Below are 18,793 nucleotides of genomic sequence, written 5' to 3' on the forward strand. Positions count from 1 at the left end.
AGGAAGCCATTCCCTACTCTACTGCGTGAATCTGCCGAGGAAGTCTGCAAAGCTGAGCAAGGAAGGCAAAGTCCCTGATCTCTGGCTAGGACGTGGGGGGAAGGCTGTGACAGAAATTGAAAGCTAGTGTTCATTGATTGTCTCACCAGTGGGTCCGTGGGAGTCAGGAGAGGTTGGAGATGAGATGGAAGTACTACACTTACCCTCTTCCTTGAATTTGTGGTATCGTTATGGAAACAAGCACATTATAAAATTGGTTACTCACCATGAGCGACTCTGCCGATACAGAGACCAGAGTTGTAATACATAGTGTCTGAGGAGCCTGAGGTGTTGGACGATCTCAGCAGTGCCCAAGTTCAATGAGAGTGTTTAAAACTGTGTCTTTGCTTTGATGATAATCTGCAGAATACATATTTTTATCAGGTACAAACACAAGCCTTCTCATTTGCAGTGATAATTTGTATTTAAAGTATGTTTTCATAACCTAAAACTTTAGTTTCTTAAGTTAATGCAATTCAAACTGGAGTCCAAAAATACTCTTCTGGGTGCATACGTTTTTAAAGAAACTGCAAGCATGGAGGATAGAATCTGAATCTGAGCCGTGAAGAATGGGTGGGCTCACATGGGTACAAAGAAGAGATAAAAGTGTTTCCACAAGAGACAGAGTGTGAGATCAAGGATGAGCATGATTCATTTAGGGGACCTGGAACTTGAAGAATACTTCAGTTTCAGGTTTTAAATCCTGCCTCCTGACCTTGACATGGCAATAGTTTTGGGAACCCTGTTTTCTCTGTTTCCTCAATTACCTGCCTTCTTCTGATGGATGCACGAACTTGATGACATCTTTATTGAGAACGTGACTCTCACAACCTCTTTAAAGGGTCATCTTCTGACACTCACGTTACTGATCAGTATGTAATGTGAAACTTTCTTTGTGTGCCAGAACGTGAATTTTGTCTCTGCAGGACTGTACTTCTGAGCAGTTCATGATTCTAGCAGAGACGTCCAAAGGAGGGTGCGTTGCATCACCACACTGGGTATTTGGCTGCTGCTCAAGAAGCAGGTGGTCCATCGAGGACCAGGACACTAACAGGACATTGTCTTTTTTATGGAAGAACCTCACCTGTACTTTGTTAGGCATTTGTTCTTCTCAACTATCATCAATGGCCTCTTGAGTTATTTTTCTTTTGTACAAAAAGCATCCCAGATCAGTGTTCTTTTTTTTTTATTCTTCTTAAGATTTTATTTATTTATTTGAGAGAAAAAGAGCACAAGAAGGGGCAGTGGCAGAATGAGAGGGACGAACAGACTTCCCACTGAGCAGAGAGCGCTACGTTGGGGCTTGATCCTAGGACCCTGGGATCATGTCCTGAGCCAAAGGCAGAGGCTTAACTGACAGAGTCACTCAGGTGCACCCTGCCGCCCCCGCTCCAAATCAGTGTTATGGTTCTTCATTTTACAGTAGTTTAATGAGATTTATTACTAACACAGGGTTTGTGTTTGTTGATTACGTCATGTTTGTTAATTACATCAGACGGCAGGGCTGTTTGTTCAGATGTAGGCTGACAAGTACATCTTGGTCTTTTTCAATCTTCTTTGCTAAGTAAAACTTTCTTTTTTTTTCCCCCTTTACAGATTCCGACAAGATCATGGCAGAGCACAGCCACAAGCAGAATCCGCTCGATTTACAGAATGGTAGCTTAGAGGGCAGCTTTGTGGCAAATTCCCTCGAGGACAATTCCCCAAACATGATGGAGAGCCTGAGTCCAAAGAAATATTCCTCCAGCCTAAGGTTTAAAGCCAATGGAGACTATTCGGGCTCTTACTTAACCCTCTCACAACCTGTGGCTGCTAAGAGAAGCCCTTCCCCTCTGGGATCCAATGTCAGGAGCAGCCCCTCACTGGCCAAAATCCAGGGAAGCAGGCAGTTCTCCTGTGATGGAACTGACAAAAGTATTTCCGTGAAACCGCCCACCCCTCTCCTCAGCACTTCCCCCTCCCTCAGTGGGTACCCACTTGGGAGAGCGGACTTTGATCATTATACTGGCCGGGACAGCGAAAGGTCCTTGAGGCTCGCAGAGAAGCCTCCCTATTCCAAATACAGCTTAAGGAATAAATCCCATGACAATGTCTACTTTCTCGGGGGGCTGGAAGGCCGAAAGGTGTCTGGCTCCCTCCTGACCATGTGGAATGGAAGTTCCCTGAGCGACACTAGCCCCTCTCCCATCAGCAGATCGGGGGCGGCAAGCATGCCTTCAAGCCCAAAGCAAGCCAGGAAAATGAGCATCCAGGACAACCTGACCCTTCAGCCCAAGCTGAGCCGACACAAGGAGCCGGCGTCTGAAAACATCAGTTTAAGAACCAGGAAGTATTCGGGCAGCAGCCTGAGTCACATGGGAGCCTACAGCCGCTCTCTCCCCAGGTTACACAGGGCCACCGACAACCAGCTGACGCCCCTCAGTTTGCCTCCCAGAAACTCTCTGGGCAATTCCAAACGAACGAAACTGGGGGAAAAGGATCTACCTCATAGCATCATAGACAATGACAATTACCTGAATTTTTCTTCTTTGAGCTCAGGGGCTTTACCCTATAAGCCCTCCGCATCGGAGGGGCATCCTTACGTCAGTTCCACCCTCAGCGTCCCTGCCAGTCCTCGAGTGGCTCGGAAGATGCTTCTGGCCTCCGCCTCCTCCTGCACCTCTGATGACCTTGACAGGGCTCCCTACTCCGGGCCCGGCCCAGGGCACTCGTTTCCTCCCGGGGACACGTTCGCCGCCAGGAGGAACTTCTCCTGTGGGTCTGTCGAGTTCGATGACGCTGACCTGGAGAGCCTCCGACAGGCCTCAGGAACTCCCCAGCCCATCCTCCGGGAGAGGAAAAGCAGCATCAGCTCCATTTCCGGCCGCGATGACCTGATGGACTATCACCGGCGGCAGAGGGAGGAGAGACTCAGGGAGCAGGAGATGGAGCGACTGGTAATCCTCATCCGACTTGACCTCACTCTTCCCTTGAGCAGCTTCTTGGAGACACACTTGGAGGCCTGTAGGAGCTCCACGTGCCCCAGACACTGCTTTGTCTTTCTAGAATTCTGCTGTCCTTCCCTTTCTCAGTCCCTATGGCTGGTCGCGTGGGGGCGTTTGAAGGCCTACCTGTACCTAGTGTTAGATTACGTGGCTCTGCGGAGTCCTCTCACGCGTAGATTCCTGATAAACCTAACCGAGTGGTTGTGAATTTTACTGAATTTCTTATAAGTCTTACAACCTTTTCTTTAAGACAGTGAGTAAACACTGATTTGTATTACGGATGCCGTCAAATTGATATGGCATGGTCTGATAGGAGTAATTGGGGAAATCACGACTGTTTAGGAATTAGGCAGTAAACTTTTCTGTAGAGCAAGTGGTCTAGAAAATTGAAAGGTCAGCTAAATGTTTCTCAGCCTTTTTCCTGCTCTGTACACATACGCGTACCCCTCCCCCCCCATATTCCCTTCTGCAGTATCTCCTAGTCCATGCAGTGACACCCAAGTACACATCCAGGGAAGTTTTTTGAGTTGTCTTTTTCTGTTGAAAATGGATTTTTGCTGACTGTGGGAAATACTGAAAACAGTAAGAAAGGGGGATACTATCCCTTGAGAGTCCCATTCATGAATGAGGGCAAACTGCTGCGTTCTTACTCTTTTCTTTTAAGCGTAGACTTTTTTGCCTATGTGTTTCTTAGGACGAACAGGGTGAGAGTTTACTTTAATTCATTAATGCTGAGTTGTTCCTTAAAGAGGGATGCAGCAGGGGCTGATAATGCTGATTTACAAAAGTATAAGAGTATCAAAAGGATTTTCATTGCTAAAAGAAAGTATGCTGGAGTAAAATTTCTGAATCACATACCAAGCTGAGTAATGCCCTACAGGATAACAAAATTGTAACCTTTGGATTCGAATGGGCAGAAACCGTTTGCATCTATCCAGGACAAAAACTGTTTGGAATTTTACACAAAGAATCATTTGTGTCCCTCATAGATGTTGATAAGTCAGTATCGATCCTTGCAGATAGCCTAACCAGTAATAGTGAATGCAATCGAATGTGCATACCCTTAGAAAATTCTGTATTCCTTGGGTGGCTCTGTTAGATGGTGCTCCAGTAGGACAGTTTTTCTTTGTTATCTTAAATAATCTTACAGAGATTTTTCATGGTCACAAAAAGGCATTGTATTTGGGCTTGATTAATTGACAGTTCAGGAGAAGTTTTAATTAGCATATGAATAAGCCTTCTTGTATGCAGCATAGCAAATCTGGCTCTGTAGTGTGATGAACAACTCTTACTTTTTAAAAAATTATCATTATAGTATAATTGACACACAGGGTTACATTAGGTAAGTTAGTTTCCGGTGTACAACATAGTGATTCTGCAAATCTATACCTTGGGCTAAGCTCACTGCAAGTGTGGCTTCCATCTGTCACCTTACAAAGCTATGCCATTGACTCTGTCCCGTAGGCTGTACCCTTCATCCCTGAGCAACTACTCTTAGTGAAGCCAGAAAGTTAAGCTCTATTGGATAATTTATTAAGGAATCCAGGAGAGCATTTCAGTGGCTTCCCTCACTCCAGTGATCTTCCTGAGATGCTATTATTTCCTCTTCTGTTCCAAGGACAGGAAACTAACCTCAAAAATCACCTCCAGTTTTCATCTTTAGCACTTTTAAGTGTTGGTGAATTTCTCGTTCTTCCAGTTTCCCCAAATCTACGAAGGTTCCTGACAATCCAGGAAGTGACCTTCCTTACTGCCTGTCAGGTCAGGGCCTTGTAAGTCACAAACTAGGTCTTTGTTCAATTTCTTGGGAGAATTTTATGGATATTGCCTCCAAATGTAAAGTTAGATCCCTTTTTTGCTTCATAATGGGCTTTATGATGTTCAATGAAATGAGGCTTATTTTTAAATATGACACTTTGGTTTTGGCCCCTGTTGCTTAGTCCGTTTGTCTAATTACATCCCAGTAAAAAGGAAGAGAGATTCTTATTGGTCCATGCAAGTAATGTTATTGCTTTTAAAAAATAAAGTGACTGGGACACCTGGGTGGCTCATTCAGTTAAGCTTCTACCTTCAGCTTGGGAAGTGATCCCAGGGTTCTGGGATCCAGCCCCATATTGGGCTCCCTGCTCAGCAGGGAGTCTGCTTCTCTCACTGCCTGCCACTCCCTCTGCTTGTCTTGCTGTCCCTCTCTGGCAAATAAATAAATAAAATCTTAAAAAACAAAAAAAAACTAAAAAAAAAAAAGTGAGTTAGGAAAAATATTTCTTCCTGAATTCTGAGGGACCAAGGAGAAGAAGCTACCCTTGAAAGAATGTTTCCTTTAGTTTACAAAATCAGAGTCAACTAAATTGAGGGTTAGAGATAGATGGAGATGAATGCTAAAGATGTTCCCCATTTAGACAGTAGAATATTACACACAATGCCAATGATTTTCCATGAGACATATGGAAATTAGATTTCCAGGATCAGTTCGATGAGTTCTATAGAATTCTTATTCCTTTGCATCTTGGGTCATCAGCTTGATTTCATGAAGTCATCTATTTGTGGACTAAAAGAAGTCCTGGTTTAACCACCTTGTACTGTTTCCTGCTTGCCTATGCAGTGTCAGCTAAGAACTCAGAAGCCTTTACTCACAAGTCTGTTTCTGAAATCTCGAGATTGAAAAGAGTATCTGGTAAAGGTCTATCTACCAGGCTCTGAGACTCTTTGTTTAAGTCACATTCTAATCTGTAACTAGCCGCAGAGTGTGTAAGCAACCGTGAGAGGAAAGCGGAGACCACTTGGTGAGGGTAAGGGTAAGTGTCTGTGGTTCATCTGTGATTAAGCTCATGAAGAGTAATCAGCAAGAAGGAGAGGTAAAATCCTCTGTCGGTGCATAGGACATTGGTCTTATTTAACCAGTGTTTCCCCAGAGGGTGAGAACGAATCACAGAGCGTTGAGGACATTCACAGACACCCGGACCTCTCTGTGAAGTATGCCATCTCTGAACATTGTTTGTATTATAATATTTTACCCTTACAAAATTAGCCTCGGGAAGGCTGAGCTTCTCATTTCATTTGACAGATCTTCCTATGCTATTTTTGATGGTATTGAGCTATTCACAAATAAGGGGCATAGCAAACCTAATTATTTCTGACATTTTTTTTGTAAGGTTAAGGAACAAATCTGGTGCTTGCCCAGGGATCAAGTGGGAAAACTTAAGGATGGATCATGTATAAAAGATAACTTGGAAAATTTTTTTTTCCCCTGAATTTAAGATCCGATTTTGGGAAGGCAAAATCAAATATGAATTAGAGAAGATTTCATTACGTGACTAATATAGGATTGTGGATGCATGAGAACAATGAATATTTGCAGTTTATCTACTGAATAAAGCAACAACATTTTATAATAAATAAGAAATCTTAAATCATTAGGAAATGAGGAACTTTCATTTGAAATATTTAGGGATATAACAAAAAAGTTTATCCTGTGAGATACAAAATCTCTCTGCTTTCCTGGGCAGGCTATGTAGAAAAATAACCTTTTATTACCTTTTGTAATAGGTAATAGGCTATTTCTCCTATTTTTGTAATAGGTAATAGGCTGATTTCTCCAAGATCATTCTGTCATTTCAATAGAGGTAACTGCATTTTAGCTTTATGTTTATAAGGTATTTGACATGCATTACATTTTTAAAAATTACTTTATTAATAAACCCATCAAAGTGTGCAAGCTTTGCCATAATTTTAACATTTTATTACATTTTTATAGCTTACTATTTCAAGTATTATAAACCAAGTCAAATAAAGCTCCCTTTGTGCAAACCTACAATTTTTAAATTTTCACCATCTTTTGTTCTTCATGGTCTTTTGTCAAATCTGGAACAACCAGATACTTTAAGAAAAAAAGTATCTAGCTTGAAGATATTGGAAATTATGCTTCAACTGACACATCACAGAACATAATTACCATTGGTATGAAAAGGTGTGTCACAATTACAATTCAGTTTAGTTGAGCACAACTTTTATATTTTTCTTCACCTTAAACATTATATGGAAGTGATCTTAGCTTATCTTTTCAGCAAACTAATATTATAAGACATTTTAAAAATTCAGGTAAACTAATCCCTTTGTGATAAAAATAAATCCAAACTTATTTTAAGTATGAAATTATAGGAGCGCCTGGGTGGCTCCGTTGGTTGAGGATTGACTCTTGGTTTCAGCTCAGGTCATGATCTTAGGGTCCTGGGATTGAGCCACACAATTGGGCTCTGTGCTCAGTGTGGAGTCTGCTTGGGATTGTCTCCTTCTCCTTCTGTCTCTCCCCTACTCATGCTCTCTCTTTCTCTTTCTCTTAAATGAATAACTCTAAAAAAAATAGGAAATTACATATGTACTGTACTGTACGTTGATAAAATAAGGAAAAAACATACAGCTGATTTTTAAACCAGGGTGTCAGATCAGTCTGACTTGTACAAGAGTTTGCTTTGATCACATAAACTTGCTTTCTAAGGAAAAAAATGCTTCTGAAATCAGCATTTTTTGATGAGACAGTTCTTTTTCTTAAAATGCAAACATATTTTAATTATTAGAATTATTGCATTTTCTTAGAATTTTGGAAATGTTAGATTTATCTAGATGCTGATTAGTCTCTAAAGCAATCAGAATAGAGGTTCTTTATTTTAGTTTATTATTATCCTTAAGAAATAGGAAAATACTTCACTCTTACACAGTGATTTTTTTCCTCCCTGAGGTACAGAGCCTCAGATGAAAAACTTAAAATTTGGTTCTATAGCTTCAGCTGCAGATCAAAAGTAAATACTGGAACATAAAATTTACTTGTTCCATATCTCAAGAGACTGCTCACTGTTCCACTGGACACAAAATAGTGTTCTGATTTGAACTCACAGAAAGTGAAATAACCAACCAATTAAAACAAGAACAAATACAAATGCTCAGTCATCTTTCACCTGAGCAAGGTTGAATTTCAGTTCTACCTGCAGATCACAAGTGGCCAGACCATAAAACCAGATCCCCACTCGTGACTGCCACCAGTGGAGATAACTATTGGTTTGCGTGCAAACTAAAACCCAGGTCAAACTTGGTCAAAAATTAGAAACAGAAGCCAAAGCACAGCCAAGAAAGCAAAAACTGCAGAAAAGAGCAAGTCAGTGAAGGTAAAGTTCTCCTGCCATCTGGGATTTACTTCAGGAGCCAAGAGAAGCTTTGCCTGGATTTCCAGCCCATGGGATCTATTTCGTGAAAAATGCAATTTAATTGACTCCACAAGACGAGTGTACTTGGACACTTCACAGGCACCTCCAAAATGTCAAAGCATAATTTTCAAAAAAAAGAAACAGAACTCTTACACAAATATGAAATGAATAGATGCCAAAGATTTATTTAACTCAATAGTGAGGAAACTGAGCAAAGTAAGGTTGGTTCACTGAGCATAATTTCTATAGTACTTTTTAGCTAAGCTGTGATTATACTAGTGTTTCATCTGGATTTTTTTTGTTGTTTTTTACTTGTTCAATCTCTATTTGAAAACTCAAGGTAATTACATTGAGTCTTAAAGATTGAACCCTAATTATGAATCTCCAAGGACCTATTTATGAAGTATAATAATCCACTTTGAGTCTACATTAAGTGGCCTCCAACTGCTGTGCTATTTGAGATGTTTGGTTTTTCATACATTTTATTCCTTCTTTCTTGCTCTCAGCTGCCAGTTCTTGCCTTTGTCATTATGCCAGCCTTTTCTTTCATTTTTTGATTTTTGAAACCAGATATCAAGCCTTGTTTAAAAATATTCCAAACTAAGAGTTACCAGGTCCAAGTGAGGTCTTGAGAGGACTCTGTGCCCATGAAATGTATGTACTCCAGTCCATAGACCCCGTGACCTCCTTCTGGGCTGGTCTGTGGTGGTTACAGCTATTTTCCAAGTGGAGGACATGAATGGATGAGCTGTCTCCAGAAGGCTAGAATGCTGATTCTATGACACACTCTGTTTTCTAGAGGCTAGAGGAATAATTGTACAGTAGACAGGGTATTCTGTTAGTCCTCTCATTTGCCTCCCTCCCAGTAATGTCGACATACGGATGGCATCTAGTGCATCTTAAAGTCTAGGGAAAAGACATTTTAAAAAGACAGGGGGGAAAATGAAAAAAACTCTATAGCAAACTTGGGTGCTGTTAAGAATCTTCATTTGGTTACAATGCCAAAAGCATCTGTGTGCTATTGTGGAGAACCAGTGGTTCCCCACAAATTGCACTGTAGCAATCCAATATTTTCTTTCTGGCTGATGGCAGTCTTCTGTGGTGCCTCAATAAACAGCATTGTCACCATATGGAACTATGTGGGGCCACACTTGCCATTTATTTTTCAAACGCGTTGTAATGTGATGCCCATCTCCTGAAGCCCCAGGTTTCTAACTTTCTACAGGCTTTACCATTCTGAAGATAAGGTTGGCTTTCTTTCAAGGAAGATGTTAATATTCCCATGGTATTGTTATTGGAATAGATGAAATGTCTGGGTCAGCAATTCTGTGCTGTTTGGAAGACATTTTGTTCCAGTAGCTTCTCTGAAAGCTCTTTACAGCTGAAGACTTCTGGATTGCATGAGGCTGGGACTGTGTTGATCTTCTTCTCTGCTGTATATCCACCTCCTAGCCATTGATGAGAGTGCGAGAAGCACTGTACACCTGTTTTTGAAAAGAGCAAATGAGTGTTTTTGATACCCATTAATGACATTCCTTCTGGCTTTCCTTATTCTGTGGTTGAAGCTTCTCCCCTTGTTCTCAAACATCCCAAACTTAAGTTGGTGTACTTGGTTCCAGGTAACCATGAAGCTCAATGAAAAAGAATCCACATATCTCAGCACAAATGTGTTCTTTTGCTTCCAGAAGTGAGGCAATTCCCTTCCAATATGCAGTTAAAAATGAAAAGGTGAAAATTAGATGGTTTCCTCTATTTTGCAAATTTCTTAGCAGTCTTTGTAAGAACTGGTGCTCTCCAGGGTTATACAGGGCCAAGGCTGCAGGACCCAGAGTCTTGCTTGTGTAGTGTTGAGCAGCCCAGAGACCTATATTTCTAAAAGTAAATATCAGTATAATGGTGGGTATTTAAGGAATTACAGCATTCTATAAAATAAATGTATATGTTCACTAATCTTAAAATGGTAAGATGCAGATACCATTTTAAAAATGAGAGAGTAAACAGGTTGGTGCTGTTTAATTTTATAATTAGGAAAAACCATTTGGGAGCCCAAGAAGTGTGAGCCTTGTCAGATGAAGGTCTCTCTAACCAAAGGTATGCCTTGCTTTCTTGCCGGGATTCTTGCTACCTGCACTTCCTTGTGATTCCTGACCCCGAAGACATTTTGGGCATTCAGACTTTTTTTTTTTTGCATTGTGAATTTGACAGCGTTTCTTGGTTGGAGGCAGAATGGCAACGTTAAGAGAACGTCTTGTGCGACCTAGCCATAATATTAATCTTTTTTTTATTATTCCTGAGAAGAATGTGTTTGAAATGTGAAGGCAAGCTTAAGTATTGAAAATTATTTTGTTCTCCAGTCTCACAAACTTGGAAGGGATCTCTTCCTGGTGTGGCCCTTCCCCCTGCTACATCCTGGCAGAATTGTAATTTTTTTTTTTTTAAGATTTTATTTATTTATTTATTTATTTGACAGAGAGAGACAGAGAGATCACAAGTAGGCAGAGAGGCAGGCAGAGGGAGGGGGCGGGAAGCAGGCTCCCTGCTGAGCGGACAGCCCGCCCATGCGGGCCTCGATCCCAGGACCTTGGGATCATGACCTGAGCTGGAGGCAGAGGCTTAATCCACTGAGCCGCCCAGGGTCCCAGAGTTGTAATTTTTAAAAAAATGGTTGCACTAGTGGGGAGTGGGTCAGTTAAACTCCAGGAGGGTTAGAGGTTGGTTTACTGACCAAATTAACTTGGTGGCTTAGACTTTTTAAAGGGATAGTTAGAAATTATGACTCACTTTCTATATTCTGACTCGGAATGTCTATTGTTACATTAGTTTATTTAATCTTCAGAGTTAGCGTAAGCCCTCAACTGACTCATTTTGGTGAAGCCTTGGCTCTAATATTTCAGTGTGTCAGTTTTCTGCCATTCTGCACCTTTCACCTTGATGCCTTTACCCGGACGGTCAGTGCTCTAGCTCAGAAATATAATGGGAGCCATCATTGTGAGCCAGATGTGCAATTTTAAATTTTCTTATGTTCAGAAAACTTTTGGAGGGGCACCTGGGTGGTTCCGTCGGTTAAGCATCTGCTTTCGGCTCGGGTCGTGATCCCGGAGTCCTGGGATCGAGCCCTGTATCAGGCTCCCTGCTCAGCGGAGAGCCTGCTTCTCCCTCTGCTCCTCTGCACACTCACATGCATGCTCCTCTCGCTTTCTCTTTCTCAACTAAATAAATAAAATCTTCCTTAAAAAAGGAAACTTGATGAAATAGTGAAAATAATCATGCTATATTAGACAGTACAAGCTTAGAATCGTGATGCTCTCTACCTGTGTAAATCAACTGTCCATTCTGTACACAGACTTCCTTCATTTCTAATAAAATAAGACTAAATCTCTAAGTAGTGAGAAGTATGAAGTAGACTACTGTCCGGTTAGATCACTTTGGGTCATCAGAAAATAAACTGCAGACGTTCTCTCTGTGTTATTTTAAGTGGCCAATTGTCACATGTATGTAGTTGCCTAGTAAATATTGAAGGAATTAATCATTAGCAAATTAAGAGTATCAACTGTCCTCAGCTAACTGAGACTAAAAACAGTTATCACATCTTTTTCTTCTCCACAGTTGGATCAGTAGGTACATGGAGGAGTGATGGGAAGGAAGAAAAAAAGTAGCATTTAGCAATAATCTAGTGACCCCACATTGGAGAAACACAGAGCAATGTCTCCGTGTAATTCTTTGCTACACTAGTCTGTGACTGTTGCTATTAAAAGCAGGTTTCTCTACACGCAGGAGCCAACCGTGGGTCCTTGTTACAGTGGCAGTACAAGCTATTGCCTCTTGATGGTGCCACACATTTAAAGATTCCTGCTCAGAATTGAGGGATGTGTGCTGTGAATCCTCAAGCAGTTTAGTGTTCTGGGCTCAGCACAAAAATAAAGAAAACACCTTGGATGAAGAAGCAGCTGCCCTGTGAGCCAGGGAGCGAGTCTCCTTCTTTTCTTAAGATGATAAATTGAGGCAGGAAGGTTCATGACTAAAAAGAAATAAAGCTCAGAAATAAAAGTCACAGGAAAAGGTACAAATAAGATGGAAATTGAAAATATAGTATATCAATACAGACAGGGTAATGGGGAATGACTCGCGCTTCTTCGTAGAAAAATGATCCCCATATTGGTTGTTAAATTATCTAAATTAAAAGCCATTAATTCAGCGACCTTTGAAAACATTTTTTCATCCACTAGTAGGTCTAGTGACTGTGCTGGCTCATTGTAAGGTGAATTTTTCTTCTCTGGTTCTAGAAAAGCTTATGGGATATCTGCTCTGAAGAATACTTTGAAAGTTTGTGATTAGTTTTTAAGAAAAATTATAGAACACATATTAGAATAGAAACTTGCATCACTTTTTCATTGGAAGGATTTTGTCAGCCATTTGAATGTGCGGATTAGGACTTACTTGAAGTCCCTCGCAGAAAAGTTCATCTTTTTTTTTTTTTGAGGTAATTGTGGATTTACATGCAGTTGTAAGAAATAATTCAGAGAGATTCTGTGTACCCCTTATCCAATTTCCTCCAGTGCTAACATCTTGCCAAACTATAGTTTTCCTATCACAGCTGGTATATTAACATTGATGCAGTCAAGATACAGAGCAGATACAACACCCCAAACTCCTCCCTGCCGGCCTTCTGTAGCCTCCCCAACTTTCCTCCTACTCTCAGCAACTCCTTAACCCCTGGCATCTGCTCGTCTGTTCTCCAGAGCTATAATTTTATTATCATAGGTATGTTACATACATGTAATCATATACTTGATTGAGTTTGGCTTCTTCCTCGCTGCATAAGTCTTTGGAGATTGAACTGGGATGTTCCATGTTATTTTTTCTCTCCAGCTCAAGTCCGGGATGTATGAGGTAAAGGAAATCTCAGGGAACTCATTTCTGGGTCCCTATGTGCCCAGCTGATCTGCTGCCTTTTCTTCATCTTTTGGTCTTCTTCTGTTTGTCTTATTATACAAAATGTGTCCAAGGTTCTCAGTTACACTCAGTGGGAGGAATAGGGAAAAATACCTCTACCTCATCTCCCCAGAAGCAGGAGTCAGGGAGGTTAGTTTTTAAAGTTCAGAACAGCCAAGGACTTTGCTCTGCTGAAGTCTAATTGATCTCAAGGGGGAAATCTGTATATGGGGGCATGTTCTGCTGAAGAATTTTGGTTTGGAAAAATTGAAGTTTCTCATTCAAAATTGCTAAGACCATATCCCAGTTCTGGGATTGTAATTTGAATTTTGAAAGAAGACAATTTTAATAAAATGCCTAAATAGAAAAAGAATACGTTTCTCAGACATGTATTAGTCTTTCATTTTGATTACAGAATAAGAGAGCCAGAATATTGAAAGTCTGTCTTTCCCATTAGAGCATGGAGACCAAGGCCTAAATTATAGTAGGCAGAGATTACAATTTTAAAAGTTGTTCTGGGAGCAAGGAAAATGTAGTTACTTTCTTAACATCTCAAGTAGAGAAAGAAGACTTGTCACTGTTTATTTTGCATTTTTAAAAGATTTTCTTTCTTTCTTTTTTTTTTAAAGATTTTATTTATTTATTTGACAGAGAGAGAGATCACAAGTAGGCAGAGAGGCAGGCAGAGAGAGAGAGAGAGGAGGAAGCAGGCTCCCTGCTGAGCACAGAGCCAGATGTGGGGTTCGATCCCAGGACCCTGAGATCATGACCTGAGCTGAAGGCAGAGGCTTTAACCTACTGAGCCACCCAGGAGCTCCAGATTTTATTTATTTCCAAGAGAGAATACAAACCTGGGAGAGAGGCAGAAGGAGAGGGAAAGGTGAGAAGCTGCTATGCAGGGCTCGCTGTGTGGCTCTATCCCAGGACTCCGGGACCATGACGTGAGCCGAAGGTAGACACTGACTGAGCCACCTAGGAGTACCATTATTTTGCCTTTTTCTATATAGAACTGTAGCATGCTTTTATAAGTTTTAGAACACGGTATTTTCCATATAATATATCTCTCATAAGGAGTTGCATTTACAAAACTTACAGTCCACCTGTTTTTGGCTTTGTGTTTTACATGTTAGACTTTCCAACTTTTTTACTCTACCAACTTCTTTGTGCATAGAGTGTTCCTTAATTTTTTTAGGTTGGATTTTCCAATGTGGAGATTTAGTTGTGGATCGAAAAAATTAAATATTACATAAAATTCTAAAGGTATTTCAGTGGATTGCATTTTATAAACCATGATCCTTCAGGGGAAACAAACAAATAAACAGATTCCCCGGAACTCGGTTAAGCCAGGGTGAAATTGCAAATGAACAGCAATATTTTAGACTTTTGTTGTGTTTTCCTTAGTGATGTGTAGCAAAAGCACAAATTTTCTAAACTGAAGGGATCTAGGAACCTTGTAGATTTTCTTCTGACACACTATGTAAAGGAAAAATAATTGGCATACTTCTTTAGACGCTATAAGGAAATTATGAGTATACTGATCACATGAATTTCCTTTGTTTGTAGCCAGTGCTTTTCAGTTGTAGAGAGAAGTGCATGATTTTCCCCCTTCAGTTATCTGAGCAGAGGCAACAATGTTATGGAGTCATTCATAATCAGCACTTTCTTTGAAGCACTATCTATTAATATTTTAAGAATAGTTCAGCTCAACCCTGATATCTTATTCAAGTACAATTTTTCATCACTTGTATGTCTGTCAGTTGATTTTAAATGACAAAATGATGCAAAAAGGCCTTAGGAAAAGGACGAAAATACAGCAGATCTAAGTTAGATGGTTATTGTAGTGAGAGATTTACTTGCATCTGCTCACAAATGCAAGAAATAACTGCCAGTGGAAAAAGCGAGTTGAAGCAAACATTCCTGGTCTAAAAAGTAACAGGATCAATTAAATCAGGTGATAGTATTTTAGGACATGTTCAATGTAAATGAAAATAAAAATCAACATTACCTCAGCATGTATGTGTGTGTGTGTATATATATGTATATATAATATATATAATTTATATCCTTATATAACATATTCCATATTATTGAATTATTAGATATGTTAATAATCATCTATTTAGTAAATGTATTGATAACATAAAATAGTATATACTAATTTTGTACATATATATTTCTTAATTACAAGCTCCTAAAATAGGGACACAGAAAAGGACAGTGGGTAAGGACTGCAGTTAGGACAAGTAGCATTAAGGGAGATGTTGACACACTAGTGAGTAATAGTAATTTAAAAAAAAAATCTGGAGTGTGAGGGGTTGATTTATGAAATGAGATTAAAAGAGCTGAGTTTCTTTGTCTGAGTATGAGCAAAGACAGGATATGATAAGTTCCTCAGGTATTTGAATGATGCGTGTGCTCATAGGGCAGGAACACTGATAATCTCGGGAGTGTAAGGTAGAGTCAGAGAAAATGTGAAATAGAAATCTGGGTTTTATGTCAAGTATGAATTGTGTGCATTGGAGAGGAGCATGGATTTGGGGGGGTAGTTACTTCTAGAAGTTACTCTCTGGACTTAATGTGCTATGGGGAATATATGTTGCTCTGTGATGGTGGGGTTAGAATGACCAAAGGGCACAGGAGACTGAAAAGATCTCTTCCTCCCTGGGTTGCTATGGCAACTGGGCAGTGCTATGTTGCCAGAAGTTCAGGCATGTGATTCACCCCGGGGGAGGGAATTTTGGGCAGTAGAGGATTTTTCTCTCCGTCCAGACTGGCCAAAGAGCCCCACAGATCTGTGAATTTTTCAGGGAGACATTTGGCTGCATCAGATATTTTTCCTGTATTGCCTTTCCCTGAGAACAGTTGGATTCAGCTGTTAGGTTTGCTTGTTAACTAATACAGTAGTCCCCACTTCTTTGCAGTTTGCTTTTCCTGGTTTCAGTTACCTGCTGTCAGCCTCGGTCTAGAAGCAGATAATCCTTCTTCTGATCCACCATGAGGAGGTCAGTAGTAGCCTAACGTTAGGCACCATACCTATGCCATTCACCTCACTTCGTCGCATCATGTAAGCGTTTTATCATCTCACTTCATCATAAAAAAGGTGGGTACAGTACAATAAGGTACTTTGAGAGAGAAAGAGAGACCACATCCATAATATTATCACAATATATTGTTATACTATTCTATTTTATTATTGGTTATTGTTGTTAATCTCTTACTGTGCCTACTTTAATGCATTAAACTTTACTATGTTTATGTATGTACACATAGAAAAAACCATTGTGTATATTAGACCATTAGTACTATCCGTGGTCTCATGTACACACTGAGGGTCTTGGAACATATCCCCCTCGCATAAGGGGGGACTCCTTCCTGTATTAGTGATGATTCTCCAGGACCCACAAGACAGCTATCAATTTCACCTCCAATTTTTTATGGAAAGCATCTCTAATCATTGATAACAAACACTGAGCACCTGCCTTGTGACAGGAACCAACTTAGACTTTAAACATTCTCACACACACTCCTTTATTGATTCCTCCCAAGATGCCTAGGGCAGGTGCTGATCTTATCGTCTCCGTTTTACAGACCAGGTTATAGAAACTCAGAGGGTTGAACCTGGTAAGAACTTCTGTGTTATAGGTCTGGTACGTTCCAGAACTTCAAATCCAAATCTTTGTTCTTTCCACTTAATCAAACTTAGACACAGACTCTGCTCTGAAAACCCAGTGGTTCCATATGAGAAAAAGAAATCGATTTATCCACAGATCCTTACAATACATGGTTACAGAGAGAAGCACTGAGATTTCTTTGCAGAATCCTGATACCATTATTTCAAAGCACTTCTTCTTTCTGCTTACTGTACTTGTAATTTTCCTGGAGAAGTGGAAGGTGGCCCTTCTCTTACAGAGTGTCTAGTCTGCACAAAGGCAGGATACACTATTCTAGATTGCAAAGGGCTGGGAATGATGGAAGTGAAATGCTGAGCTTTGGTGACTTCTTTGAGATTGGGAAATGTGTGGAGGTGTGGAGGGAAGTAAGGAAGCGGAATAGTGAATCTGCTGGGTAATGTCATGACGATAATTTATTGTCTGGGGCGGTGGGAGAAGGAGAGGACTTGAGTACATTTGCAGACAGAGGCAAAGGATTTGAGAGAGGAAATAAGTGTGTAGGGGAGGGAAAATTGGTGAAACAAAACTATAAGGATAATGGGAGGGCATATAGACTCAGTGAGGCAGGTAGAGGGCTTTACCTTAGGAAGACTGAGGGACTCTCCTTAGATGCCTGTGCTAACATATTGTATATACTGTGTTCAAGAAGCATGTGTGTGTGTGTTTGTGTTTTAAATCCCCATGGCACCCTACAAGATAGATGCTCTAGTAATTCCCTGCTTTATGGATGAGGAACTAGGACCCACGGAAGCTAAATGACTTGCCCTGAGCCTCACAAGTAGCTACGGAAACAGCACTGAGGCTCCAGAGTTCCTGCTCTTAGCCACTGTGGTACCACGAAGAAAGGAGGACCAGATATTTCAAAAGAGGTAGAGGAGGGAAGCTTGGGGCATTGCACAGGACGACCTTGATCTCCTTAGGCAGTGCTTTTGTGTATTGGGATGTATTGACTATATTTGAGAAATGAGTACTGAAAAATCACTGAGTGGTAAGCGGTGTCCTAGTTATCTGCATATGCCTTACTTTTCCTCAGCATCTGGTTTTCCGTTATCATGGAGCCAGAATAGGTATAGTTGATGCAAAATCCTCCTAGTAATCTTCGCGTAGCAAATGCTTGCTGATCAGTTCATGGCTGTCACATTATTTAGTAAGTCTTCAGATGACTTGAACTTGCCCCAGAACAGATACGTCACATTTGTCAGATGGACCTCTTTCCAGAGCAACCCTCTGATGGGGCACATACACACATGCTTTTAAAACAATAGACAGCAGAGTGAAGCGCTGCCCGGAACACAAGTCTGAAGGTAGGCTTCCCAGGTAGACTGGAAGATAAAATGTTCTTAGCTAGACATTACACTGACACTGATGAAGATAATTTGTAAAATTTGAAAATTTGAAAATTTGTAAAAATTTGAAGATAATTTGAAGATAATTTGTAAAACCAAAAAAATAAAAACTCCTTACTTACATATACATAGTTCCTTATGTATATAGAAATACATATTTCTATCTTTAGTTGTCCTATACTGATAAAAATAATACTAGGGCAATGTTTGGATAAACATGAAGGCCAGTTACAAAGTGAAAGGGTGCTGTCTGCATATACAACCGTCCTCTCTTCTGATACCAAGCACAAGTTCAGGGAGTTCCTGGGAACCCTCCACAAGTTCATGAATTCACTAGAAAGACTTACAGAACCCACTGAAAGCTGTTGTAGTTAGGATTATTATTTGTTATAGGGAAGGGATCAGAAGAAGATTAGCCAAGAGAAGAGAAGCAAAGGAGAAGCAGAGGACGGAGTCAGGAGGTTCCGTAAAGCTTCTGCTGCCCTCTCCCTGTGGAGTCAGGATGTGGTATGCTACCTACGCTGGTGTGTGAAAGTACCCATGGAGTGTGGGCAGCCGAGGAAGACCTCCTAAGCTTCAGTGTCCGGAGTGTTTATGGAGACGTCATCATGTAGGCAAGACTG

The 18,793-nt window shown here is 40.6% G+C and overlaps 1 protein-coding gene across 26 annotated transcripts in view; it reads left to right on the forward strand.

Moving 5' to 3' along the window:
- Nucleotides 1-18,793, forward strand: part of PHLDB2 (pleckstrin homology like domain family B member 2) — a 227,344-nt gene that overhangs the window by 139,223 nt on the left and 69,328 nt on the right. For all 26 annotated transcript variants that reach the window (XM_045088355.1, XM_013060879.2, XM_045088342.1 and 23 more), the window contains one exon: nt 1,636-2,975. In XM_045088355.1, the coding sequence (XP_044944290.1) occupies nt 1,636-2,975 (1,340 nt within the window). The remainder of the gene's footprint in view (nt 1-1,635; nt 2,976-18,793) is intronic.

This window comes from Mustela putorius, unplaced genomic scaffold (assembly GCF_011764305.1).
Source record: "Mustela putorius furo isolate JIRA1106 unplaced genomic scaffold, ASM1176430v1.1 tig00003834_pilon_pilon_pilon, whole genome shotgun sequence".
Lineage (NCBI taxonomy): Eukaryota > Metazoa > Chordata > Mammalia > Carnivora > Mustelidae > Mustela > Mustela putorius.